We start from the raw sequence: 27,048 nt of genomic DNA, 5'->3' as shown, positions 1-27,048 counted from the left end.
GAAAACAAGTAAAAGCAAATGAAAGAGACATCTGAGACTTGGTGAACCGTCTAAATCACATGAAGCCGAGTCCTAGAAAGCAAACATGTGCCAGAAGTAATATTTAAAGCAACAAATGACGGCGGTGTTTCCAAGTCAGATTCACTTCCTGAAGAATAAAAACAAGAAACCCACACCTTAGCCCATCTGAAGAAAGATGATGGAAAACGAATCCCTTCAAAGCATCCAGAAGGAACCACCCCACCCATATTGTCTGAGGATGCGCAATAAGACTGATCACAGACTCGCCAATGGAAGAAGCCCATGGAATGAGAATCAAAGAATATAATCTCCAACCTAGAGCTCTATCCCTAGGGAAAATCCCCTTCAAAACTGAAAATAGGATGCAGGTTAGTTGACTCTGTTGGTCTTCCTGTGGAGTTCCTATTCTCTTCGGGGCCCACAATCCTTCCTTCTATTCTTGCATAAGCGTCCCTAAGCTCCTTCCACTCTTTGGTTGTGGGTGTCTGTATCTGTCTGAGTCAGCTGCTGGGTGGAGCCTCTCAGAGGACAACAAGCTCCTATCTGCAAGCATAACAGAGTACCATTAATAGTGTCAGGTATCAGTGTTTGCCAATGGGATGGGTCTCATATTGGACCAGTTATTGTTGAGCCATACTCTCAGTCTCTGCTCCATCCCTTATGCCTGCATTTCTTGTAGACAGGATAAGTTTTGGGTGGAGAGTTCTGTGGGTGGGTTGGTGTTCCTTTTGCTCCATTGGGGTTCCTGTTTGGCTACAGGAGGAAGCCTCTTAAGGCTCTCAGAGCCTGAACCACCAACCATGGTGGTTGGGCCTAGGCCTCCCTGCATATATGTTGCAGATGTACAGCTTGGTCTTCATATAGGTCTCGAACAACTGGAGCTGGGGTATCTCAAAAGCTCTTGCCTGTCTGTGGGATATGTTCTTCTAGCTGGGCTGCTTTGTCTGGCCTCAGTGGAAGAGGATGTACCTAGTCCTGCAGAGACTTGATGTGCCAGGGTGGGGGAATTCCCAGGGGGACCCCCCACCTGCTCAGAGGAGAAGAGAAGGGGGAAGAATTGTGGGAAGGAGTAACCAGAAAGGGGGCAGTGAATGGTATATAAAGTGAATGTGTAATAAAAAAATAAAATAAAAACTGAAAATAGGGTGGGGATGTAGCTTAGAGGCAGAGTGATTACCACACCTGCATATCTGGGAGTCTCATCCTAGATACACTGGGGGCGGGGTGGGGGCTGAAACCCAAAGGATACACATATGTAAGCCAGCCAAGCAGAGAATGAGAGCAGCAGATAAGCATGAAGAACAGTGGCAGAGCCTGGTGTTCTGGAAGATGCAAAGATAAGTAATGCTGTGGAGATGATGGTCAGGATGGGAGAGGAGAAGTGAGGTGAGGAACAACTCCCAGCAAGGAGAGTATTGGGGTGAGCAGAGGTGGGTCTGCAGAGGACAGGCAGGAATGCAGCATGTTTGCATGTTGTCTTCGTGTTTCTACTGCTGTGCTAAAGTGTGACCAAAGCAGCTTGAGGAGCTGGGGGGTTATTTCATCTTGTGGCCCAGGGCAATTGTGGTAGGAACTCAAAGCAGGAACCTGGAAGTGGGAACTGGTGCAGAGGCCATGGAGGAGTGCTGCTGACTGACATGCTCTTCATGGCTTGATCAGCCTGCTTTCTTACACAACCCTGGACAATCAGCCCAGAAGGTGGCACTACCCACAATGCACTTGGCCCCCCAGCATTAATCACTGATTAAAGAAATGCTCCACAGACATGCCTACAGGCCAATATGGTGAAAACATTTTCTCAACTGGCATTCTCTCTTCCAGTATTACTCTAGCCTGTGTTAAGTTGACATAAAATCTAGCCAGAGCATATCAATAATCAGGAAACATATCCAATATCCAACTAACTGTGTGTGGGGGTGGGGTGGGGGTAACCTACAGTTTTGAGCATGCTAGTCACACACTGTACCACTGAACTATATCCCTAATCTCTGGATGAAAAGATTTACCTCGCAGAAGAAAAATTTTTGTTCTAGTTCCTTTCTTTCCTTTTTCTCCTTTCTCTTTCGTTCTCTTTCTTTCCTTTCTTCTTTCTCACTTCCTTTTTCTCTCCTTCTTTCTCCCTCCCTCCCTCCCTCCCTTCCTTCCTTCTTTTAACTATAAAGAAACATTTTCAGCTAGAAAATAGAAGATCCTTGCTGCTGGTTGTCATGCCTAAAGCAGATACCCCTCAGTCAAAAGGTTAACTATCGTTTAATAACAAAACATACATGGATCAATAAGCACACATGATTTCCTCTTTAAAAATATAAAGACATTTCTAATCAAATAAGAACTGAGCAAATGCACCATTAACACAGGCTTAAAGTAAAATGTTAACAGAATTCTTCAAGCGCACCAATCCCAGGGTGAGCTACAGAAAGGCTCAAGAAGCAATGACAGCAAGCATCCTATAAATCTAGGTGAACATTGACTGTGATGTTTGTCGTGTTAAGTGTAGATGGAGTCAGATGACATGCACATAGTAAACGGTCAGAAAGAGCAAGAGAATCAAGTGCTGTCCAGACCTGAGGGTGAGAATGCAGTGCTGAGGCAGCACCTACCTGTCATCTCAGCACTTGGGGTGGATATGGGTGCACTGGAAGTCAGCATGAAGTCCTTGGTGACACCCTGTCTTTAAAAACAAAATGACAACTAAAATCAGAGGTGGAGGCAGGGTTTTGAGTATGAGACCAGTTTGGAGAAGAGTAAGAACACGGCCAGGCGAGGTATCTTTAGTGCAAACCAGAGGATCCACCCACGTTTTTATCCACAGCATCCAAGTGAAAAACCAAGTGGGGTGGCATATATAACCACACACTTTCCTCAGCACTGAAGAGACAGAGACAGAAACATCCCTAGAGCTTGGTAGCCAACTCAGTGAAACCAGTAAGAGACTGTCTCAAAAAGAAATGTGGGGGCAGCTGAGGATACCTGCTGTCAACCTCCGGCCCCTCAATAAGCACGCATATGTCCAACCACATGCACATGTACACTGACACATGAACACACACATATATACACACCTATATATGCACAAGTGCTTGGTGTTTTAAAAGAGTAAGAAAGAAGAGACAGATATAAAGCAGGTGGGAGAGAAGATGGAAGGGTGGAAGGAAGGTAGGCACCATACTAAAAACTAAAAAGCCTGGTGTGGTTGTGCACACCTTTAATCCCAGCACTCTTGAGACCGAGGCAGGAGGATCTCTGAGTTTGAGGCCAGACTGGTCTACCGAGTGAGTTTCAGGACAGTCAGGGCTACACAGAGAAATCTGTCTCAAAAAAAAAAAAAAAAACCAACCAAACAAACAAAAAAAAAAAAACAAACCAAAAAATAATTTTAAAATAAAGCAGGTGATACAAACATCAAAGAAACAGTAAGATAAACCAAACACATTAGTAACTACAGTAAGTATAAGTGTATCCAACACCCCTTTCATGAACACCTCCTCCTGTAGATACCTTACCTACATTCCACAGGTGAAGACGACTCCCAGGCACAGAGAAGTTGAGTAACGTGTCCAGACTGTCCAACCGTCAAGTCACAGTAGCAGGGCTCAAACCTAGCAGCAAGCCTCCTCTGCATAGGTCCTCTCCCCCTCCCCGCCCCCCTTAGCTCTAGGTCACCCCTTCCGCAGTTTGTACCCAGATGCTTGCAGCAAGCTCCTAACTCACCTCTCAGGTGCCACATTATTGTCATGGTGACTATGAAATGACTTAAACTGGATCTCGTTTCTTCCCCTAAATTAAACTCTTCCTAATTGTCATTTACTTGAGAACACGGGCAGCAGGTCATAGGAGGTTCCTTTGGAATGATCACACATTCCTTTGTTCAGTTGCTTCTTACCCTGACCGAGAAGGGCTTCCTGTGGCTTCTAAAAGTAGAGTTTCCCTTGTGTGGAATGAGAGCTATCCTGCAAGTCCTCCAGGGTTAGCACTTCTTTCATCACTATGGTTACAATGACAGCTCACTGAACATTTTCTCTATGCCCAGTACAGTGGGTCAGGCTTAAAGAGCATCATTCCCCTTTAACCTCTATGATTCCACCTCACAGACAGGATGGTTGACTCAGACAAGTCAGCCAGCTGGTCATTCAGGAAGTTACCACCATGTGCCATCCTTAAGATAAAGAAATACAACCCGTCTCCCTCAAACATATATGGCACCAGCTGAGTGAGTGACATGCAGAACGTAAGACAGGGAGGGGGTAGACTGTAACATGGACTGCAGCGTTTGAGAGGGAGATCCAGGAGGACTTTGAAGCAAGGAGGTATTTGGGAGACGATGTGAGGGTGAAGAAATGGACCGTTTCTGTGTCTCTGAGCTGGCAGGCAGAATGCTTTGAAGAGCAGTGATGAGCACAGTGCGGAAATGTCACATTGGCTACTTTGACCCTGTGACTAGACAGACCCTATGGCTGGGCCACAGAAGATAGTGCTACAAGGGACCTGACTCTTGTCTTGGGGTGATAGAAAACTGTCATCTCCCCCCATGTGATGTTGTATGAATGAGATCCATTCACATTCTACACAGACCAAGTCCTTGGAATCAGATCTGAGTCTCTCTTTCTTTTCCTTAAACACTGGAAGGCCTAGGAAATATGAGACGTCTGGTCTTAACTAAATAGTGAAGCCTCATATAACCTTCACCTCAGGAATAGGGGAGCTGGAGAATTGACTCAAAGGTTAAGAGCATGTGTTGCTCTTGCAGAGGACCGGGTTCAATTCCCAGCCCCCACAGGGTGGCTCACAACCACCTGCAACTCCAGTTCTAGGGGGATCTTCATTATCTCACCAGGCATATATATGAAACACTAACATATGTGTAGGCCAAGCACTCATACACATACATACATACATACATACACACACACACACACATACATACACACATAAAAACAAATTGAGAAAAGAATGGAGCTGCTTAAACCAAAAGAGCATGTCAAATTAATGACATAGCCCTGGAAACTATAAAGAATGGGGTAATGATCATTGGGCTAAATATGTAAAATTTGTCTCCAAGAGAGGAGATTCCTTGTTCTTCCTGTGTAGTGAATGCTGACAGGGAGAGAGAAATGTGGTGAGCCACAATCTAGTTAAGACAGAATCTCAGAGGGCTCCGCAGGAGAAAGACCCTATCCACCAGATCAGGAAAAGTCTGGGGCAACCCACATGGAGGAGATGCCAAGAAAAGGGGCGAGCCACTGGCAACACCAAACATTTGCTCAAGTCTGGAGCCCACCTGGGAAGGGCCCTGACTTGGGGTGATAGGTTTTCAACCTTTTTCTATGGGCATAGGCTTCAACTCTCTCATGGGGGCTTTAACTCAAAGGACAAGTAAGTAGACCAGGCCAAGGAGCTCTGCCATGCCTTTGCTTTCTTCAGGAAGACTTAAGAGGCTAAAACATGTTGTGGAGACAGTAAGCATTCAAGTATTTGAAAATAATCCTCCAAATACAGTGGCGTCAAAGTGGTCCTTAAATATCTATGCAAATATTAGATCTATATATTATACATGAACATTTATACCCATGGTGAAACCTCTTTAGTAAACAGTGTGCTGTGGTTAAGCTAAAGGAGAAATTTTACCACTCCAAACTAGAGGGAGAGCCAAGTGCTATTTTGGATGACCGAGCATGTGGTCTACCCCAACCCAGCCATGATGTTGTGCTTCGCAATGGAAAGATACCTGTTCCATGGTACTCTCCGGGAGTGATGGCTGGCTGGAGTATTTACCAGATGAGGAATCAATTCACCTCAGGCATTTCTACCCTCAGATGAGAAGTTTAAAATCGGTAAACTGGACTTAAAATACAATGCTGAGCTCTATTGCCCCCAAGTGGTTGTAAGTGATATGACAGTCCCACTAGAGCATTCTGTTGGCCAGATAGCTATGGGAAAACCAAAACCAAAACCAAACAAAAACACCTCAGAAGTCAGTTCCTGGAGTGCTGGAGAGATGGTTCGGCGGTTGGGAGCAGTGGCTACTCTTTTAGAGCCTCGGTCCAGCTCCCACATAGTGGAGCACAGCTACTTCTAGCCTCCCCCAGGCCCTATGCACCAGCACACGAGTGGTGCACTTACATACATGCAAGCAAAACTTTCATACACATAAAAATAATAAAGCAGGTAATGTGTATATGGGGTGAGAGAAGGCTGAGGAAAGAATGTTTTTATGCTACAGCTTCCTCTTACGACCAAAGAAGAACAATGAGAATCTGCTGGAAATGGGGCAGAATGTGAGCTCTCTCAAGGCCAGCTCTGTAGCCCAGGACAAATAGTCTCTTATCTCATATAACTGCTGACTGGGAGCACTGAACAAGTATGGATGTGATCTTTTTACACAGTAATTGCATGGGGAGCTGGCCAAACTGCATGGCAGTATCCTGTAACTTGATGTTTTACTTCAAACACTGCTGTTTTAAAGCCTTTTGTTAGAGAAACCTATGCAGTACAAACACTATTCAACATTTAAAAAACTGGTTTGGCAAGGGAGAGAAAAGACAAATATATCTTGAAGAAGGCATCATGTAATAAATTTATTATGTTTTGTTACATTTTCCAGTTTTCTCTTAATTCCAACTGTATACTATACAACCAACTGCTGTCTCAGAAATAAAACGTTTTCAACATAAAAATATAAATTCTGCTTCTTAAAAGTGCGTACACCTCGAATAATAAAATATACAAATAAATAACAGAAGGCAGTGCCACACCTCATGCACTTGGCCTAACATAATTTAAAATGTAGGATACACTTTCTTCCAGCCTGCAGGAAGGATACTCTGCCGTCCTTTTACTGCAAAATTAAACTTATACAGAGCTCACTAATGGTGGCTCGTGAATGACACCAAAGCATTTTGTGTACAGTGACATGACATGCAGCTTTTAAGACAACTGGAGAAATAGACGCCGGTGCAAAAACACAAGAGAATCAAAACAAAAACAAAACAAAACAAAAACAAAAAAAACACATTTTGGTAATGGGCCTGAACTCAATTTTAACCAGTGGTGAGAGGCACAGTTGGTGAGCAAACCTATACAACACAAATGCCTACAGGAAAACCCAACAGAACCGCAAGCACAGAAACACAGCCCCCCAGTCTGGAATAGCACCTAGCAAAGTTCCCGCTGCAGAGTTCATAGCAGCAGAGAGCTCCACTCTGGGTGGCTGTGCCAAAGCTGTCCCAGCTCTGATGTTTTCCTGATAGCCTTAAAATATGGACCATGTCAGATAAACTTTTTGTAGGCAGTCTGATGCTCAATGGGATGAGGACACACAACACAGTGGATTATTTTGAAGATGGTATAGTGTGCCTGGCTCACCACAGACTAAAACCAAATTTCATGTGCCTCTGTAGGTAACATATACTACCACATTTCTGGTTAAGTATTACATGATCTTTTTAATTACATTTAAAAAACAACAAAGGCTCCAAAATAATTTGAATAAAATGTTTCACATTTGTTTCAAACTAAAAAGGATTCCAGAAACTACATAGAAAAGACCTAGAGGGGAGTGAACCTGAGCAGGAGGCCCAGTGCTGCCTGTGGTTTACAATGGTGCTGCCAGAGCAGGTCAGGGTTTGCAAGGCTAGGCAGGAAACTTTCCACTCTCTTCTACCACATTTTTTAACCTGGACATTTTTCCCTCTCCTGCATGGGTCGGTGTCAGCCCCAGAGTAGAATCTGGAGAGAGGCTGTGGGAATTAATTCAGACCCCTCAGGGCACTCGGCCTGCCACCAGCAAATAAGGACAATACCTAGACACATCAGGCATAAAACACTTCACACATCCAATTCGGGCCTTGAAGTCAGAAAGCCCCCCACCACACACACACACACACACACACACACACACACACACACACACACCCACACACCCTGATTCCAAGTCAGGGACTGACACCTTTTAATTTTCTTGTCCAGAGCAACTGGAGCTCTTCCTGAGTGCCCTGCATGGCAGTGATGATTCTCACCATAAACTGTTGGCAAAAAGATGGTGTACCACATCCTTCAGTTCTCACCGCAAACAAAAAGAGAAAGTCACAGAACCCAGGCAGTGCTAAATGGCATCAAAAGCCTGGGAGCCGCCCAGGCATTCCACGGCCCTTGGGGATACTGGGGATCTCAGGGAATTCTCCAGAATGGCCTGGGGAGAGTCTACACCTCTTATATATGCTATGAAGCTCCTATCCCTGCCCCCGCCCCATGGGAAACAATAGTTTTAAATAAACGTGAGATGGATCTGGACCTGAATCCACCGTACAACACTATCACATATCCCACATGCTTTATCTTACTGACGCCCGTAGGTGGGAAGCTCCCAAATCTTCCTTAGCAGCTCCAAGTCGCTATAAAAGCACTTAAAAATAGTTAGCACTGTGTAAAGCCACACCTCTCCATGTGATGATGAAAGAATACTAGAAGATATAAAAAATTAAAATCTATAGAAAATGGCAGGTTAGTTCTTAGAACAAAATACTTTAGGAAAGTCTTCAGGCTAAATACAGTATATACACCAGTGTATGTTCAACATGTCCAATCCACTCCTGCTTGCAAAATACTATTTTATACACAATCTTACCAATGACCAAGGAGATTGGCGAAGAAATATATGCAAAGCAACCTAAACTCACATTCGTGTTCACCCACACTGATGATTAAGCCACATTTTAAAAATCACAAATTCAAAAATAGAACTCTAGAATCTAAGAGTTGTCCCTTTTCTAAGACGCAATGTTTAGCGTAGTTTCTCTGTATGCTTTTTAATCAGTTGCTTGCATAGGTAGTATGAGCATGCTTTCTGAGCTGGATGGTGGGCATGCACAATTGTTTTCCTTACAAAATGATTGGTCATGCTCAAAAGGCAGCTGCAAAAACAGCTTGGGGTCTGATCAAAAGGCAGCATGGGACATCAAGCAGTCACAGAAATAAAAGCATCATGTCCCACCTGAAAGGTGCAGTCAGGTTAAGCATCAATGAACCCTTTATAAAACTAAAGCAAAAGCAGCCTGCACACTAGCAGCTAAATTGTTTTTATAGTAGGCACTGGTTTGTCAGTAAATTTTGCCCTTCTCAACTCCAAGATATAAGCATCAATGCACCTCCAAAGTGTGTTTTAAGGAAACTGTGCTTATGATTTTCAACGTAGCTCAAAACCCAACCCAGAACACTATCTTTGTATTCAATGACAACCTACAGAGGAAACTGTAACTTCAGCTAGTTAGTAATGTCAAAATGAAATGTGATGTCACATGTCCATCTACTCATATTTGAAATGAGCTTTGTTCATAACTCTTTAATCCACATTCCCTTAAACTGCCACTACTGCTCCCTTTACATACCAATCCTATTAGTTTTATTATAGTAAGTTTAGAGGGACTGACAATGCCTCCCATCCATCTCATACAAGCATAGAGGGTTAATTTGATGTGGAGTGACTAGGTACTGCATCTTAGCCACTACACAGTACAGACAGTTCAGTCTGAACCAGTGATGAGCAAGGACACTGTAGCTGGACAGGATTGACCAGCTTGTTTCTGTTGACAACTGTCCCTCCTTGACACTGATTTGGTGTCTTCCAGGACACAGCTGCTCAAGCTTTCTGCCTGCCTCTAGATGCAAAGTGGGCCCAAATGAATGAATGATTAAAGGGGGATTCCATGCGATCAAGGCAACCTGATGGCTGCACACCTGTGGCACCGCACAGCTCTTTAGGTCTGGCACAGCACTACTTACCCTCAAGCTGCTTTTCATGCCAGCAGGAAAAAATACAAATGAGGTTGGCCAGGGTCTCAAGTGACAGGAGCATATGAGCTTTGCCCTTCCACATCATCTGAGGAGTTGTTAAAGCAAGGTGGAAGGGTGATTTAAGGAATGATGTAGCCTCATGCACACAATGTTTACAGGAAAAGAGAGCAAGAATAAAAAGGATTTTTATTTAACAGCAAAACAACATTACCAATTCATCACGCTGTTGGTTGGTGCTGTGTGCCTCCTGGGAATGACTGCCCTACCAGGCTAAGCAGAAACTCTGACCTACCATCTGAGTTTGGCCCCAAAGTACACACGTACACTGTGCCCAAATCACTGGGAGAAAGATTTTAATAACCAAGTCCCTAACCCCGCCTCAGAACAGAATGAACTAAGTGATATTTTCATAAGCCATTTCACTGTAGGCAGCACCTTCAAAGTAGTATTTTCTATGTCTTAAAAAGATCCCACTAGTTGGGAATTAGATTTTACCGTTAACCAACCTCACAAGCATAACAGTTTCACAGCCTAGATAATGCCATGACACTTCCTGATTTTTTTCTATTGAACTAACTATGAAATAAGCACTAAACTCCATATTCATGTAGCTTTTAGATTTTATTATATTATTAAAAAATGTATTTCTAGATCCCATGGAAAAGTAAAGACCAGTAGAGAATTTTTCTGTTTTGTCTTTAAAAACATGATATGCAGGAAAAAGAGGATCCACTCCTAACTGCCTTCAAAAATAAAATGATATAGTACTGTGAAAATTAAACTAGTTTCTATTCATCTTAATTATGGCAAAACAGCTTGTTATTAAAGTCCTTTGTTTTATCATACTATAATTCTAAGACTGTTTCAGGGGCTCAAAGGACATAAATGCTCAATTCCTGATACTAATGGTCTCAACATTTCATGATTTTTCAGAAAATAAAAATAAAACAAGATTGGTGGCTAAACGCTAACAGGGCTCACCTTGTGCCACTGAATAAATGATGACATGTAAGGCAGCAGTCACCTCAGTCACACCAAGGCAGGACAGAGAGCTTCAATGCTTTGGGAAGCCACAATGGGGCATGGGGACAGGAGGAGTATAAAAGCAGCCAGTGCAGGACTGAGCGTCATGGGCACTGGCTTACACACACTGAACTGGGTAGACAGCATTGTGGTAATGTGCACAAGGCTGAACAACTAAGCCTCAAATACCACAAGAGCTCAAAGTTCCAGCCACCCTCAACCTGCAAGCTACCAGCTAATGTCAACATTAGCAGCAAAATAAACTTAAGCAACCTACTGGAAATATTTCCCAAGAGGTATTCCTAAAAGATGAACAATAAAAAAAAAAAATCAAAACTGCATGCACATATGCACTGCAGTCCCTTCACAGAAATACTGAAGAGTGAGGCCTGGGAACCACAAGCCTTAGAATTTAGTAACTACAAACTCACATGCTATATCTAATGACAAAATGACAAACGCTATTCTGAGAATCACAACCATGATTCTCTTGATACTAAAAAATAAATAAATAAAGAGGATATGAAAAAAACTGAGCTGCAAAGTATTTCTAAGAGATTTCCACAAGCCTTGGAAAAGTGTTTTCTTTATCTGTGAGAGTTCAGTGAGGTTCCCCTTCTCATAAGTAAGAATGTAATTTGTAACTACATGCCAGGGGAACACATGCCAGACTCTGTTTCTGAATGCTGGGTCAGAGACTACCTCTTCAGAGCAGAGTGGACATAAATAAGCTACTGGAAAGCAGTCAAAAGGAAGACTGGCACCAGGGTCCACACTGCATGTATAGCGCTCAGCCTCACCCCACATCAACAGACCATCAGTAGCTCTTGGCAAGAGGCAACTTCTTTCTTTTCCAAGCAACAAGACAAGGCATGAGCATGCACACACGAGGCAGTATGAGATCCTCAATTTCTAACAAAAACAAGCAGCATCAGGGAAGGAAAATGGTACCAACTCAGGCTTCAGTTTGGAATAAAATTTTTTCTCTGGGAATCTTTCAAAGGCATTAACTACTCTGCTACAGTTCAAAATTCCAATGGCCTTAGCTAGCAAACTGAGAATGAAAAAAAAATTAATTAGTGACTGGCTTTCTGACTATTCAAAATTTGTCAGCTCTTAGAACATATATAAGGAGTCAAGACAGGCTATCACTTCAGATATGAAAGTAGCAAAGATTTTATGCCTACCTGTAAAGCTTCTACCTGTGGCAGCAGGATAGTCGCCACCCCATGTCACCTTCCTCTTGAATCCATCTATTAGTAATGTGCATCCATCCTGGACTAGCTGAGTATATATACCTGAGAAACATTAGTGTTAAGATATTGCCCTTACAAAGACTGGTAGATGGGGCCAAAGTGCAGAAAGCAAATTTTCCCTCAGTTTATTTTGTTGTTAGCATCAGTTTTTGTTTGTTTGTTTTTTTAAGCTTCTGATGCCACTCAACAATCCACATGAAGATAAATTCTGCTCAGATGAAACCCAAGGCTGACTGTTCATCTGTCTACACACTGATAGCTTAATTGGTTCACAGGTTTCCAAACCTTAATGTCCAATAAAGTCATTAAGAGTTTTCTGGAAAGAAATAGGGATGATTGCTAAAGGGACTATTCAGATTATTTTCTACAATTATTCCAGTTAGCTTGGTATCAATGCTTTGCCTATGGCTGTTATTTGGTTCAATGGCAGAATAAGGCGACACTTTTAACAATTTGAACTCCACACACACACTCATACTCTCACACAGTCAGGCACATGACCCCAAAAAATACAAAATAAAAGCATAGAGGGCTTTGGTGTGGGAGAGGAGGGGTTCTAAATAAATAAACATCTGTACAGATAAAACACCCGATTGCAGAAGATCACTGAGGTTTTTGAGAAGGCCGTGCAGAGGTTTGCATGCTAGAAGACAGCTTTTTGGAGCCTTTCTCAGTGGCCGGCCTGCTACTGGGAGACAAGGGAGCTCCGGAGTCTAGCTGGGAAGACTTGGATCTGCGAGCAGACAGCAAGGAATGTTTAGCAGAAGCAGGGTCCTTAGAGACAAGCTGTTCCTTTCCAACTGCATTTGTGTTTGGCTGCTGTGAGCCTGGAGGCTGATGGCCTTTCTCTGCCTTGTCATCTGCAGTGCTCTTACTGACTGACTTGACAGAGCTCCCACCAGCCTTTTTGGATAGCAAGGTTGTCTTGCCAAGATCAGTTGACCGCCGGGTTTCTTTCTGTCTCAAGGCTGACTTAAAGAAGGACAGCCCCTTATCCTCAGACTTGCTGTCCCTCTTCAACCCAGAGCGCACACTTGTGCTGGGTGAACGCAGGCTGGCCATGGAGGAGCTCCGGACGTGTTTGCCATCCACTCTGTTGTCCCCTGCTCTGGCCTGATTCACCCGAGGGGAGCTGGGTTTGGAGGTGGAGGTGGAGGTGACGCTGGCTCTGTCAGAGCCTAAGCTTTGTCTGGAACCCTCTCTACTCAAGCTCCGGTCAGAAGTCCTGCTCTTCCCAGAAGGCAAGGGGCCCCTGGTGACAGGGCTTGGGGCTTTTTTGGCAGATATGGATGAGGAGGAATAAGTAAAGGCAGAAGCAGACTTTTGCTTCTGTGGTGAAGGAGATGACAGGGATTCCTGGGACCTGGGGGAAGATTCTTTTTTGGGTTGGGTAGAGGAGGAAGATGAATGCCTTCCACTTGTCCTGGAAGAATCTGCTTTGCTCCGACAGCGGGCAGGTTTCATGGAAACCTTTACAGGAACAGGAGAAGAAGGAGATGGACTTGACAGAGAAGATTCCTGGCTAGCCAAGGCTGGCCTCCCCTTCCGCACGTTCTTCTCTGGCTCAGAAGTGCCTTTGGAACTAGGGGAGCTCTTGGTTGTGCTCTCCGGCTTCTTTGTGAGAGAATCTGAGTGGCTTGGAGGTTTCACCTCTTTGACTGGAGAGCTGTCAACAGAATCACTCTGATCCACATACGCAATCTGGTTATTATTATCAAAAGGATCAGAGACGGGGGGCAAGTGATCCCCTTGTGCTCGGTTTTTGCTTGGTGTGTCTACAACACTGGAGTTCAATTTTCCAGAGTCTGAGTCATCTTTGAACACACCTTCCATGACAGCCAGTGGGGCCCGGCCCACAGCCTTGTGCTCTCGTCTATTGTGACTGTCACTTGGTTCCTGGTGACTACCAGAAAGGTTCCGCAGACTACCGAAGCAAGAAATGGAGACTTTGTCATCACCTGCCTCGCCAATCCTTTCAAGGGTGGAGGCAGATCCATGGATTGGGGAGTCCCCTGAGAAGCGGGAAGGAGAACTGGAGCGCATCTGCAGCTTGGCAGACAGGGACCAAGAAGGCCGCATGCAATTTTCATTGACAGCTAAGGGGCTGGTGACAGAAGATCTGGATGACAAGCTTTGACGCTGCACACTTCTCACGAATGGTCGAGTAGAAAAGCCTCCTGCATGGCAGAGAAAATTCTGTCAGGCTAAACCAACAAAAACATTTAGTAAGACACTGAAGACAGAGCAAAGGCAAGCCTGGTGTAACGACAGGACCACAACCTTCAAAGTAGTCTATGTGCTGTAGTCAAGGACAGCAGAGTGCTTTCAACCTTTTGGAGATCAGTTCCCTTATCCACAAAATAGGGTCATGCTAACTCTGAAGTCAGCAAAATGTTCTCCATCTATACCATCCTACATTAGAGTCAGCAGACTTTGTCAGAATGTTAGGCAATTGCTCAGCTCTGCCATCTTAACATGAAAGCAGCCACAAGTGGCACACAACTAAGCATGAATGGTTATGTTCTAAAAACTTTGGGAAAACCAGCCAACCACATGTGACCTGCAGACTGCTGGTCTAATTAAAGAGTTAAATAAAATCTTAGAAGTTTGTGTCAACCAAAGATCCTGGCACTCCCAAGTGTTCACTAAACATGGGCTGCTAATCCAGCTTCTTCATCTTCCTGAAGGACACCTGGGGCTCACAAAATAAACTCCTTGAACAAAATGACACAAGAACGCATTACCCTAACAGGTAACAGTGAAAGGGTATCAGTGGAAAGAACTAGAGCCTGGATATAATACATGCTACCTCAAGTGACTGGCAAGTAGTATTTCCAATGACTTAAACCTTCCCAAGACAATTCCAAGCTGGATTCTGTATGTACTTGTTGCTGTAGCTATGGTCTTTGTGACTCCTAAGAGTCAGGCTCTGTTCTGTGTGACCACTGAGCATGACTAAATGATGATGATGCTTAAGAAGATATTGATTTTACCAACCAGACTGTTTAAAAATAGATTAAGGGAACCATTTCTGGGTTTATTGTTAAAACAACAAATTCCAAGTTTACAAAGCTGTGATGAAAATAGCATCCATCTAAACACGCACAGGTTCACTTGTCAGCTTTTCATAAAAGCTAGAATGAAGAAGGGCTTAGCACCAATTATCTTCTTGCTTCACAAGAAAAAGAAGTAAAATGTTAAAGCAGATAGAGCCAGAGCCATGCCACAGCTCTCCTAGTTTGGCTTAGTTTTGGCTCCATTTCATTTTCTCAGAATTATCCATCACCCCTAGAAGCAGAATAAAGCAACTGAAAAATTGGCAGCAGAGTGAACCTCGTTGGAAGGTGCATCACTGTCTTCATTACAGAGGCTGAGCTCACCCTCCCCCCTTCCAGCTCTTAGTGCTTTGGCTACACAATCCATCCCATGCCACCTGGGGTTCCTTAAGAGTACTAAGGGCTAGCCTGTCAATACTCAAGCAGTAAGTGAAAGATATCAAGAAAAAAAAGACAAAAACAAAACCCACTTCAATATTTAATCAGATTTTGTCCAGAATTGATATTGTGACTATGTTTAGAGTAGAGGTCAGGCTGAGCCAAGGGTATCCTCATTAAGCAGAGAACAGCAACTCTATATGAGGGAGTCCCAAGCATGGTAGAACATCTGAATCCTTACAGCCTAGTTAACAAAAAGTGTATTTTACTAGGAGTTAAAGCTCTAATCTATATGCCAGAATATAAAAGTGGGAAATAATAAAGTGGAAGAAAAAAGTCCCAAGTCACAGAGAAGCCGTAACTGAGCTCTGCACCCCATCTCCTTTGAGTTCTCCAGCCATCAGACCTTTGTCTATGCATTGCCACTTTGGAAATCTGACACCATGACCAACACCCACCATCATCTTCACTCCTCTCCCCTGTCATCTCTACAGACTCAGACAGAGAGGCCAAGGACGTGCGTCTGGAGGAGGCTGCAGAAGTCACACTGGCTTGCTTGCTTCCTGGGAGCCGGCTCACCCAGTGCTCACACAGAGACGAACTTGTGGAACCTGAAGAAGAAGAGACAGTCCTGAGGTCAGCCAGGGTCCTGCACTGCACACATCCTGTCAAGGCACATCCTTGCTGCCAGTCAAGCCAGGGACTTGTCTCCTTGCCCCAGAGTTAAGACCCACCCCCAGAGCTGAGTATCCCTAGCAAAGATGAAGAAACTTCAGGCAATTTCTGTATAGAGAAAGGTCATGGAAACAAAATGCAAGTGTAGAATAAATGTTTCCAAAAGTAACACCTAATCCTGGCAAGGGAACAATAGACCAGGGACACACATCCACTCACTCTACAAGGATTCACCATGTGCACAGCTCTCAACACTGGCAGTGCTGCTGAACCACCCAGAGGAAGAGTGATAATACAGACATTGTCTTTCTTAGCTTCAATGTCCTTTGGACATTTTTAAGCCACTATCATACTAATGGCATACACATACATACACACACATAAACATGGTAGCAATATAAATGTGCTGATTGTCAGCCTGTCCTGTCAATTCCAGGAGTACCCTTATATTAGAGCAATAGATAGTGCTCTTGAAATTGACTACACGAAGCAGCCTGTCTCAATCAGACCTCAAGAGACTGTTATTTTGGGGTACATCTGAGATAATGGAAAGGAGTGCCAAAGTTCCCTCATCCAGCATCCAGTCAAGTGAGCAGCCTACCCACTGGGTAGAGCTTGTTTCCTGCAGGGGTGACTCTGCTAGAGTGAAGCTTCCTTCAGCTGCTTTGAGCATACCACTGTAGGGCCTTGGAAAGGGATGTAGGTCACTTCCTGCCTTCCCTATTGAATATATATATATATATATATACACACACACACATACACACACATTTCAAGCTACCCTATTTTTCTTCATACTCGGCAGTAGGAAGCATGCATCCATGTTGGGGGGGGTTCATTTCTACATTTATTAACATAATATATTCCATCTCATCTGTAAAACTAAATCCTCAATCAGTTAAAAGCCACCAATGTGTACTCTAACAGAAGAGATTACTCTTACTGTAGAGAAAGAGCTCTTTCCTTCTAATGGTCCTTTACTGTTTACAGAAAGCTTTCACAAACCTTCACAATGTTAAAACAAACATCAGCCCCACTGAGTAGGTGCGATGACCACATCCATATCAGAGATAGATGATCGTGTGGCTCAGATGGGACATATTCCAAGATAAACTAAACAGATGTCAGAACAGCACCTCAGGCAGTTAACACTATTCCTCCAAGGCACTTACCCAACACATAAAGACTGTGAATGGCTTGGCTAGGCTCTGCCCTACCTCTATGTGAACTCTGACCTGCTGCTGGTCCATGGCAGTTCAGAGTCCACCCAAACTTCCTTGACTGAAATTATATCAGAGCCCAGATTAAGTGGAATTATAAAAATTAATCTTGTTAAGCTTTCAATAATAAAGCTTTCTGAGACATCTTCTGGACCACGAATTACAACCTCCTGCTCTGTGAAAAAACATCCAAGAACTAGGTTACCTGCCACTGAGCTATTGGCTGACCATGATGGGATAGCTGTCCGCCTCTGGTAGAAAAGGATGTAAGCTGTCTGCGTGCACACCTCATCTTCTGACAGCTGCTGCACATCGCTATCATCGAAGCAATACCAGAGACCATCCACGGAGTTCTTACAGTAGGCTGCCAAAAAGAGCTCACCGTCAGTACCAGCAAGGCTGCACTGGGTACTCTATCCACAGATACCATCCTTTATATTTTATTTATGTAATTAATTCAACAGCATTTTAAATTGCCCACAGTAACAGAAAAAACAAATCCAAATTTCAACTTATACCCAGGCAGGATGTTTTAAGAAATTCATAAATATTTCAATTTCATAATAGTTTCATCTCAAAAAACTCATTATACTTCTAAGTATAAGTATTTTTTTTCCCTGCTAGAGATAATTAACAACGAGTGAAAACACTTTGATTATCACAAATGGGTGGGGTGGGGCCAACAGCATCTAGTGAGTAGAGACCAGGTATGTTCACAATGCATACGAAACATTATACAACATTGCATTATCCAGTCTCACTGTCAAAAGGCAGGGTAAAGAACTTTGATTTTTGTTGTTGTATTACTTTAGTGTTTATTAGGGATATCAAATAATATGAAAGGACCACTGACATCTAAGACCTACCATAATCTAAACATCTCATTTTATCCTGAGATTTATCATTACTACAAATTACTCACAATAATTTGTACATTATTACATAGGCTAAGAAAGACGACTTATGGGGCTGGAGACATAGCTCAGCTGGGAAAAGATCAGACAAAGATGAGGCCGTGAGTTTGATCCCTAGCACCCAGTCTAGTCAAATTTGCAAAACAGAAACAACAACAACAAAAACCACAAAATGGGTGCACCCAAGAAGAACCCCTGGCCTCCACACACAAACTCCACAAATAGAGCCATATTACCCTCATACAAAGACTGCCTAGCATATGGTCATGCAACTGATGAAGGATGAATATATGGCATTTTGTATATGGCATATGAGCATACGGCATCTAATCCTTTGGCTTGTACTTAAAGCCCTAACATGCCCCACCGTTTTTCTTCAGGGAAAGCCTAAACAACCTATGTAAGTTCCCTGGCAAACTTGAGAACACAGAAATTAAGAATACATGCATGGAGTCTTCTCTATAGCTGCAACTCTAAACCTGACATATACAAATAAAAGAACCCTCAAGAGCCAATAAAAACTTAAGAGTCTAGGGCTGAGAGTATAGCTCAATAATACAATATGTGCCCAAGAACCTGGATTCAATCACAAACACCATACCTACTCCCAAACTATGAGATCATGAAGCCAAGCCATACCAAGGCTAGATCAAGGAACCTTAGGAAGCTTGACCTGGAAAAGCACATTATCATCACATTTCTAAAACTATCCATTTGCTGAACGCAGATGAGTGCTGAAATATCCAGTAAATGCTCACACAGACTTAGGATGGCCTTCAAGGACACGACACACACAATTCTGAGAGTGATGATGAGTGGCACTCTCATTAGGCCACTTCACTTTTCCAAGTATGGAACCACCCAGGTGAGGAATTGCTGCTGGCTAGACAAGTCCCAAAAGAGAAGCAAAGGCTCAAAATATAGGAAGGAGGTCGTGTACAGCTACCAGAACCATAGAGAATGTAGTGGAGACATCATAGCAAGAGCACTGGCTGGGCAACTGGTGTCAGGCCAGGCCCGTCTGGGAGGAGGCTGCTGTTCTGGAGAGGGGAGTAGGAGCAGCACTGCACAGTGGACACACCTACCCACCAGGAGACTGCACAGTGGACACACCTACCCACCAGGAGACTGCACAGTGGACACACCTACCCACCAGGAAACTGCACAGTGGACACACCTACCCACCAGGAAACTGCACAGTGGACACACCTACCCACCAGGAGACTGCATGGTGGACACACCTACCCACCAGGAGACTGCACGGTGGACACACCTACCCACCAGGAGACTGCACGGTGGACACACCTACCCACCAGGAGACTGCACGGTGGACACACCTACCCACCAGGAGACTGCACAGTGGACACACCTACCCACCAGGAGACTGCACAGTGGACACACCTACCCACCAGGAGACTGAGGAACCCTGCTCTCCTTCAGTCTGCCTCCTGTCAGGATGGTCTGTTCTTGATTGTGACATGGAAAGGCCACACAGTAACTAACTAATATGCTAAATATTTTATTTTATTCTCTGTGTAGCCCTGGCTATCCTGGAACTCACTCTGTAGCCCAGGCTGACCTCAAACTCAGAAATCTGCCTGCCTCTGCCTCCCAAGTGCTGGGATTAAAGGCATGCGCCACCACCGCCCAGCTAACTATTTTATAACTACTTTATCTACCTGCTTTTCTATCTAACACTGCCTTCCAAAGTGTTTTCGAGACCAGAGCTACTCAAGTTCTGGCTCAGACACCAGCATATTGCTAGATGCTTTTGAATGTTTATCCCTGTTTCGTTGCTTCCTTTTGTGGACATTCAAAAGCATCTAGCAATATGATACAGCGCTAACATTTGTGTTGTATTTTTATAAAATTGGCTAATGAAGGATTGAAATGCTAAAATAGAAAATAGCAAGGCCTTTATCTAGAAAAACTGAGAGGCTCTGTTCTAAAATCCTTGCACAAGTTAGCCATATATGTGCCATGCAATTACAGCAAGAATATATCAAAGATATTCTAGTAAAAACTTAAAAAGCACTATCTTCAACTAAAAAAATGCTGTGAGGTGGCACAGCGGGTAAAGATACTTACAACCTATTTGATCTCTGAGACCCACGTGATGGAAAAAGAACAAGCTCCCTCACACAAGCTGTCTTCTGACATCCATAGGAATCGCTATCCCTCAACACAAATAATGAATGAATGAATGAATGTAACTTTAAAAAAAAGTAAGGCCAAGGATTGTTTTCTCTAAACTGCAACTTCAAACATTTAGAGATGAGACAAGCAACAGTTTACTTTAAGAACAAAAAAAGGAGGGGCTTGGGGAGACTGGTCCATGTGGCACATGGTGATACTTCCATTGCTGGAGAGGCAGGCAGGCAGGCAGATACCTGAGACTCAATGGCCATCTTAGCCTAACTGGCAAGCTTCAGGTCAGTGAGACTGTCTCAAAACAAGGTAGACAAAGCCTGAGGAAGGCTGTCCTCTAGCCTTCAAACACACATCCAAATACACACATAGAACAGGAAAAAAGAAAGAATACAGCCCAGCAGTTCTAAACCGCTGGGTAACGGCCTCTTTGAAGGCCAAACAGCCCGTTCATGGGAATCACCTAAAACCTTTGGAAAACACAGATAGCTACATTATGATTCATATCAGTAGCAAAATTACAGTCATGAAGTAGCAACGAAAATAATTGTGGGTGGGGGTCACCACAACGTGAGGAACTGTATTAAAGGGTGGCAGCGTTAGGAAGGTTGAGAACCACTGATCAGACCATGTAAGCACCTCCTAGGTAGGGGGCAATGAGCAGATACTCTAATGTACTTCATAGGTCCAAGTAAAGATATTTAGCCAAGTCCTCAGAGCTAGGAAGATAGGTCTATAATCTCACCCAAGCTCCTCTCACTAATTACACTGCTTCCAAGGGTTTTCATGAGGTTTTCAAAGTCTGTACTAAATAAAGAACAACACAATATTCTGAAATCTTACACTGTCCTATTTTCCCCTTCCAATTTCTTGCCTACACAGTAACAGGGACCTAGTTTACAAAATGACTTCTTTACCAAAGCTGAAGCAGAGTTAAGAATCAACCAAGAATGCTGGTGAAGGTGTTCATACAGCAAGTAATTAGTAAATTTCAATTACTTTTAAGTCCTTCATTTTAAGAGTAAAGAATACATAATCCCATGTCTGTCCCATGTCTATGTATTTAAGAACACAGACATTACTAGCAATGTCAGAAAATCGCACAAGTGGCTGCTGTAAAAATAGATAAAACAACAAACATTGCATTGCCATCTAAATAGTGTTTAAACAAAAGTACAAGGTTAAACATATTTAAGCTATTAATGTCTTCTGTGATGTGAAAGCACCAAGGGAGCCTCTTTTTTCCTGGCAATTGCTTCCCAAACAAGCGGAAGCCAGACTGTTTTATCAAGAACACGCCCAGAGGCTGTGTTGCTCCTCTCAGAGACAACAGAGAGTTACCTGCAGAGTTAGACTAAAAGGGTTTCAAGAATGAGCGGCTATAGGTTATAGCTCATCATCTCCCTGCCCTCCTGCCCTCCTGGAGTGGAAGAGAGCAGGTTGAGAGGGCATGCAAGGCTGGGAAGGCCAACAATCACCACTACGTAGCCACTGCACAAGGGAGCCAATGGCTGGCTAACTGCTAGGAGAAGAATCTCGAGAATTTTAAATACCTTCTGGCAGATACCCCCAACCCCACTTCATCTCCATCTACCATTACCAGCCAATGGCCAGTATTAGAGTGCCAGGGTCTTGTTAGAAAAACCGCTGCACTGATAAATTAAGCTCGTGAGAGGCATGTTCATCAAAGATATTGAAGATAAAGGATATAGCAATATGACTCTAGGGACCTGTACAGATAACCAATTAATAGTACCCCCCATCAATCCTTATGTAAACAGATGTCTAAGTGAGAAATTCTAAAATCTGCCTTTACATGGTTCATACATGCCCAAGGTTCATATATGCCCTTAATTCAAGACTCAATCTCAAAGAAATGAAGAATCAAAATTGAGAAAAAAAGTAAGTATATACAAGAAGAGTCATCAATATTAGACTAAAAGTTTAAAAGCAGAAGCAATATAGGTTTAGCAATGGCAATGATTACTAGTCATGTCACTTAAGAGAAATACATTCTGAGAAATGAAATGTTAGATAATCTGTCATTAGAACATCAGTGTAACTACCCAAGCTAAGATGTTACCATATCATGAAGCAGTATCATCTTTACTGTACCATCATTAAGGTGTGGCTCTCACTCTGAGAGCACAGACAGGTTTCCAATCTCAGAGAGCTTCTCCTGCCACACCCTTCACCCACCCTGGTTTCGTTCCACTACCAATTACCACACACACTGTACTGCCCTTGAATTTTATTTGTATCTACATCTCTGCCTACTTGTTTCTACTCCTAGAAGATACATGGTGGGATTTAGTCACTTCTGATGTGAGTCCACTGCAAGCTAACTACAAAGTTGTTTATAATATTTATGAGTAAAATACACTAATATAATCAAATCAGTGTAAAATAGCAAAAAAAATATGAAAAACACTGAGCATGTATCTCATGTATCAAAGCATTACTATGGCTGAACTTTAAAGACACTATGCTCAATAAAATATTGCAGTTATTAAAGAACTAATACTACTATGTGGTCCCACATACAAGAGGCACTTAGATTAACAAGTTCACCGAGACAGACTGTGATGGCTCTCTGAGGCTAGAAGAGGAGAGCATGGATATTCCTATTTAATACGTTTCTGTTTGAGAAAATGAAAAAGTTCTGGAAATAGATAGTGATGGCCAACAATGCGATCTCAATGCCACCAAACTGGACACTTAACACTGACTAAAATGCTAAGTTTAATCATGTGTATTTTAACCATGATTTAAATGTTAGTAACTTTTATCTTGATATGCCTGATAAGCCTATTTCACAATGGCATTCTTTCCACCTTTTTCTACACTTCACATGCTGAACAGAGTTGCTTTTATAATTTAAAGTAAATTTATTCTTAAAAGAATAGATGACATGAAAATGGCTCATGACCATTCTAAGATAGGGAGATGCTAGAACTTCAAAAGCATTGCATAGCTATAATGGGGAGGCAGCCGGGTAAACAAGAGTGGCCCCTCAGCTGCACTGTATAAACATTCTCCCATCAGGTCTGCTAACTACTAGATGAATGAACTCAGAAAAAAGAAGAAGGTTCATGCATTTGATCCTGGACAGAGATCTGGAGGATGAAGCTATTCTCAGAGCTGGCAAAAGGCACACTGGAAGACAAAGGGAAGTTGGAGATTCAAAAGCCACAAGCAAACAGCTTGAAAGAAGCGTCAGTACAGACACGCAGCCTCTCACACTGCAGACCTGTGTAGTGCCCCCCTTGCATGGTGCCATGATGATTGCACACAGCATACAGGTCATAGATGTAGTCCTCAGGGTCCCTCCCGAGTCCATAGGGCCGTCGCCATGGGGACCAATGAGATGGCAAGCTCCAGCTGCTCTGGCTTCTCTTAACCACATGAGGTGTCATGTCCAGGCCAGTCAAGGGGAACTTGACCATATTCTGAAGTTTCATACGCCTGTCTCCTTCCTGTTGCAAGAGGAAAAAAAAGTTCTGATGACATTTTAATGCAAGCAGATGGCAGATCAGTTTAGCATGAAATGTGGGCCCTGTCAGTTAAATCATTTTGAATTGCCTTATCTGATATTTCTCAAGACACATAACAGAAACAGACTAATAGTGAGAACTACAGGACAAGATTTACTACAACTTAAGTAGAACCAGTGAGGGCCAACCTGAGGGGAAAGGAATTCTAGATTTTCATTTCTTTATCTATCAAGGCTTTTTTGAGGGAGGCAACTTAGAAGCAAAGAGACAATTTCAGGCGGTTCATCCTGACACCCTGTCAGATGTCTCAAGATTAATAAAGTTGAACTATGTAAGTAAAGGGCAAACCTCAATACCTAGCACAGGAGAGGCATTCAAGAAACCGTGACCTCTCTACTTTCCCATCATGCACATTTACCTGGCTGAACTTAGCTATTTAGCCAACAATCTAATAATCTGTATTTTCTATTAAACCATGTGGAATATCCCTGAAACATAAAAATTTGTTGAATGGATATTGTTCCTGTTTTCTATGTCTAGGAGAACATTTAACCTAATCAGACACGGATGTGACAATCCTAAGGATTTAGAATCTATTAAAGGAAAATACACATTTATAGGAGAGATGCTTCTGAATGAGGGCCAGGCTGAAGAACGGGGACCTTATTTTGTAGTGCAGAGAGAAGCACTGAGGTTTGGAGGGAAGAAGTGATGTCACCTGAATTGTGAGTGAAGAACTGTGAGCAGTGTGTAAAACACAAAGGAAGGACAGAGTTAGAAATCAATTAAAAGACTGCAACTGCATCAGTCTGAACAATAAGAGAAAACCATTTAGTGGCAGGGTGACAGCAAGCAGGAGAAACACACAAGAAATCCATGGAAAAGCCAAGTCAACTTGGGCAAGTAGCCACCTAAATTAGAGTGACAAGAAGGAATGCCCAGGATGACAATGAAGTTTTTAAGTCTGGGATTCTGGAAGGAAACGGTGAAGGAAATTAGTTATCATTAGGAAAACCAGAGAAAGCTAAACTGGAAACCTCAGTTAATTTCCACCTGCAGAGTCCACACAGGATGCCCAAGACAAATGCCATGTTTCATTACCACAGAAGCCCAACTCTAAATCTAGAAAGGTTTGGGAATTTGGGATCATCCCTCAAGTTCCACCTTAGTGCTTAGGAAAACCCAGGACTGAGGACTAGGTGTATATAGATAGCCCTTGCCACCCCTACTCCCTCTTAGGTCTTCCCATCTCTCCATCCCTATTGCTATAATTCTGTCCTAAGCCAGTAGTAGCCTCTATAATGCCCACAAAACCACCCAGCAGCTGAAACGATCACTTCAAAGTATGTATCTGGCAACTGCTACTTCTATTCAAAGCACTTCACTAAAAACCTGACTCTGCCTACAAGGGCTTGCTTGAACAGCGGCTCTCTACCCACCTCAGCTCCCACCACTACCCCATCTTCTGGAGTGTGTTATCCCACTGGCCTGCTTCAGCCTCTTCAGGCCCCAGGCTCAGCATAACTGCTTTCTCTGTCACACGAAGACACAATCCTGCTTCTTCTCGTCTAACAAATATCTGCTCATTATTCAGGCACAAACTCTCTTAAATCCAGGCCACAAAGACTCACTAAGGTTCACCTCTCATTAATCTCTCTTACTGTGGCTGTACAAGACATTCTTCACCTCAAGAGATAGACAGACTTTTGGGGAAGTGACTCATAAAGGTGTGTAACAAAAAGCACATGTTTGTATTTATGTATGACTCACCTCCCCAACTACATAGCAATTGCTTGGAGCAGGACAACACTGCTTAGTACATTAGGTAGAAATACAGCTCTACCTCTCTCACAAAGGATTACTTCACAGTCCTAAAGTAAACACACTAAACTGTAAGCAAAACATTTACAAGCCTAAAGCAAACCCTCAAGAACGAAGTAAAACATGTGCATGAACTACAATGTTCAAGACTTAACTATCACAGGATACTCAAATTATTCTTTAGAAAACATGACTACAGATAGGCTCGGTCAAACATGTACGGGCACATTCAGACAGCATCAGTGGGTGAATCCAACAGGGCCAACCAAGAACCCACACAAGCCACTAAGAAGAGTCAAGAGAAACAAGGTCACGCTAGCTTTTCCAGTGACAGGATTTTCTCACCTGGCGGAATCTCTTGAGGTGTATAATAAGCACATCAGGCAGAGTCCACAGGCTTAATGTAATGCTCCCCTGCTGCAGCTGCTTGCAGTGTGGGCACCGCCAGGCATCATCTGGAGCAAGCTGGAAACAAGGAGTGGGACTCCCATTAGGCATCACATAATGAAAGCCTGTGTCATGGCAGACAACAGAACTACGTTCTTGCCAGGGCCTGGGATCACCTCAGCATCTCTCTGGACACTGCACAGGAGGAAAGCCAATTGGATAGCACAAGTAGCCCTGGCTGCTGTGGACACTGGATGAGTGCTAAGCAAACCTCCCCCAAAGAAGGCTGACTAAATGCCCTTAACAGATGCACCCCACGCCCAGCACTGCCTCAAACTGTAGCGTATTACCTTTGCATCAATGTGCACTTTCTTGGTCTAGACCATCTTACCTCAGCAAATCATACTATTGCCCACCAAGTTGGAACATAGGGGACTACGCCAAGACCTAGGTTCCTCCCATTTTCTTCTTCCTTTTACCGCACGTCCCTTCATTTCTGAGCCTGTCTCTTCTGCACACTAACCTCCATGAACACCACTACACTCCAACTTCTTGCTCACTCTTAGCCACACTTCCTAACTCTTCTCTTCTCTGGCAGCACTAAACTGCTCCATGCAGTCTTCCCCATATGTTCCCAGATAAACAAGGAAAGTCTTTGGAGAACAAACGGGCTACCAACAGTAAATTTGGGTAAAACAGAGGAGAAAGACCAGTCTGGTAACTTAAAAAGGGGAGCGCAATTGATGAGATCTGTTTTCATGATGATGCAACTCAATCATGTTCACAGAAAAGATTGGGACACAAAAGAGGAGATACTTAGGTAAATAGGAGTGTCAGAAAGCCAGATGAAAGGAACCCAAACTATC

At 43.3% G+C, this 27,048-nt stretch overlaps 1 protein-coding gene across 1 annotated transcript in view; it reads right to left on the bottom strand.

The window, feature by feature from the left end:
• Positions 1–9,978: 9,978 nt before the first annotated feature.
• Usp31 (ubiquitin specific peptidase 31) overlaps positions 9,979–27,048 on the bottom strand; it is a 64,682-nt gene continuing 47,612 nt past the window's right edge. The window contains exons 12-16 of the mRNA XM_021168785.3: positions 26,141–26,260; positions 23,731–23,956; positions 17,624–17,782; positions 15,982–16,134; positions 9,979–14,266 (exon numbers count right to left, since the gene is read on the bottom strand). Of these exons, the coding sequence (XP_021024444.1) occupies positions 12,693–14,266; positions 15,982–16,134; positions 17,624–17,782; positions 23,731–23,956; positions 26,141–26,260 (2,232 nt within the window). The 3' untranslated portion in view covers positions 9,979–12,692. The remainder of the gene's footprint in view (positions 14,267–15,981; positions 16,135–17,623; positions 17,783–23,730; positions 23,957–26,140; positions 26,261–27,048) is intronic.

The sequence above is a fragment of the Mus caroli genome, unplaced genomic scaffold (genome assembly GCF_978045245.1).
Source record: "Mus caroli unplaced genomic scaffold, Mus_caroli_1 scaffold_8, whole genome shotgun sequence".
NCBI classification, from domain to species: Eukaryota; Metazoa; Chordata; class Mammalia; order Rodentia; family Muridae; genus Mus; species Mus caroli.
The sequence above is the reverse complement of the archived record's forward strand: the minus strand, read 5'-3'. Positions and strand labels throughout refer to the sequence as shown.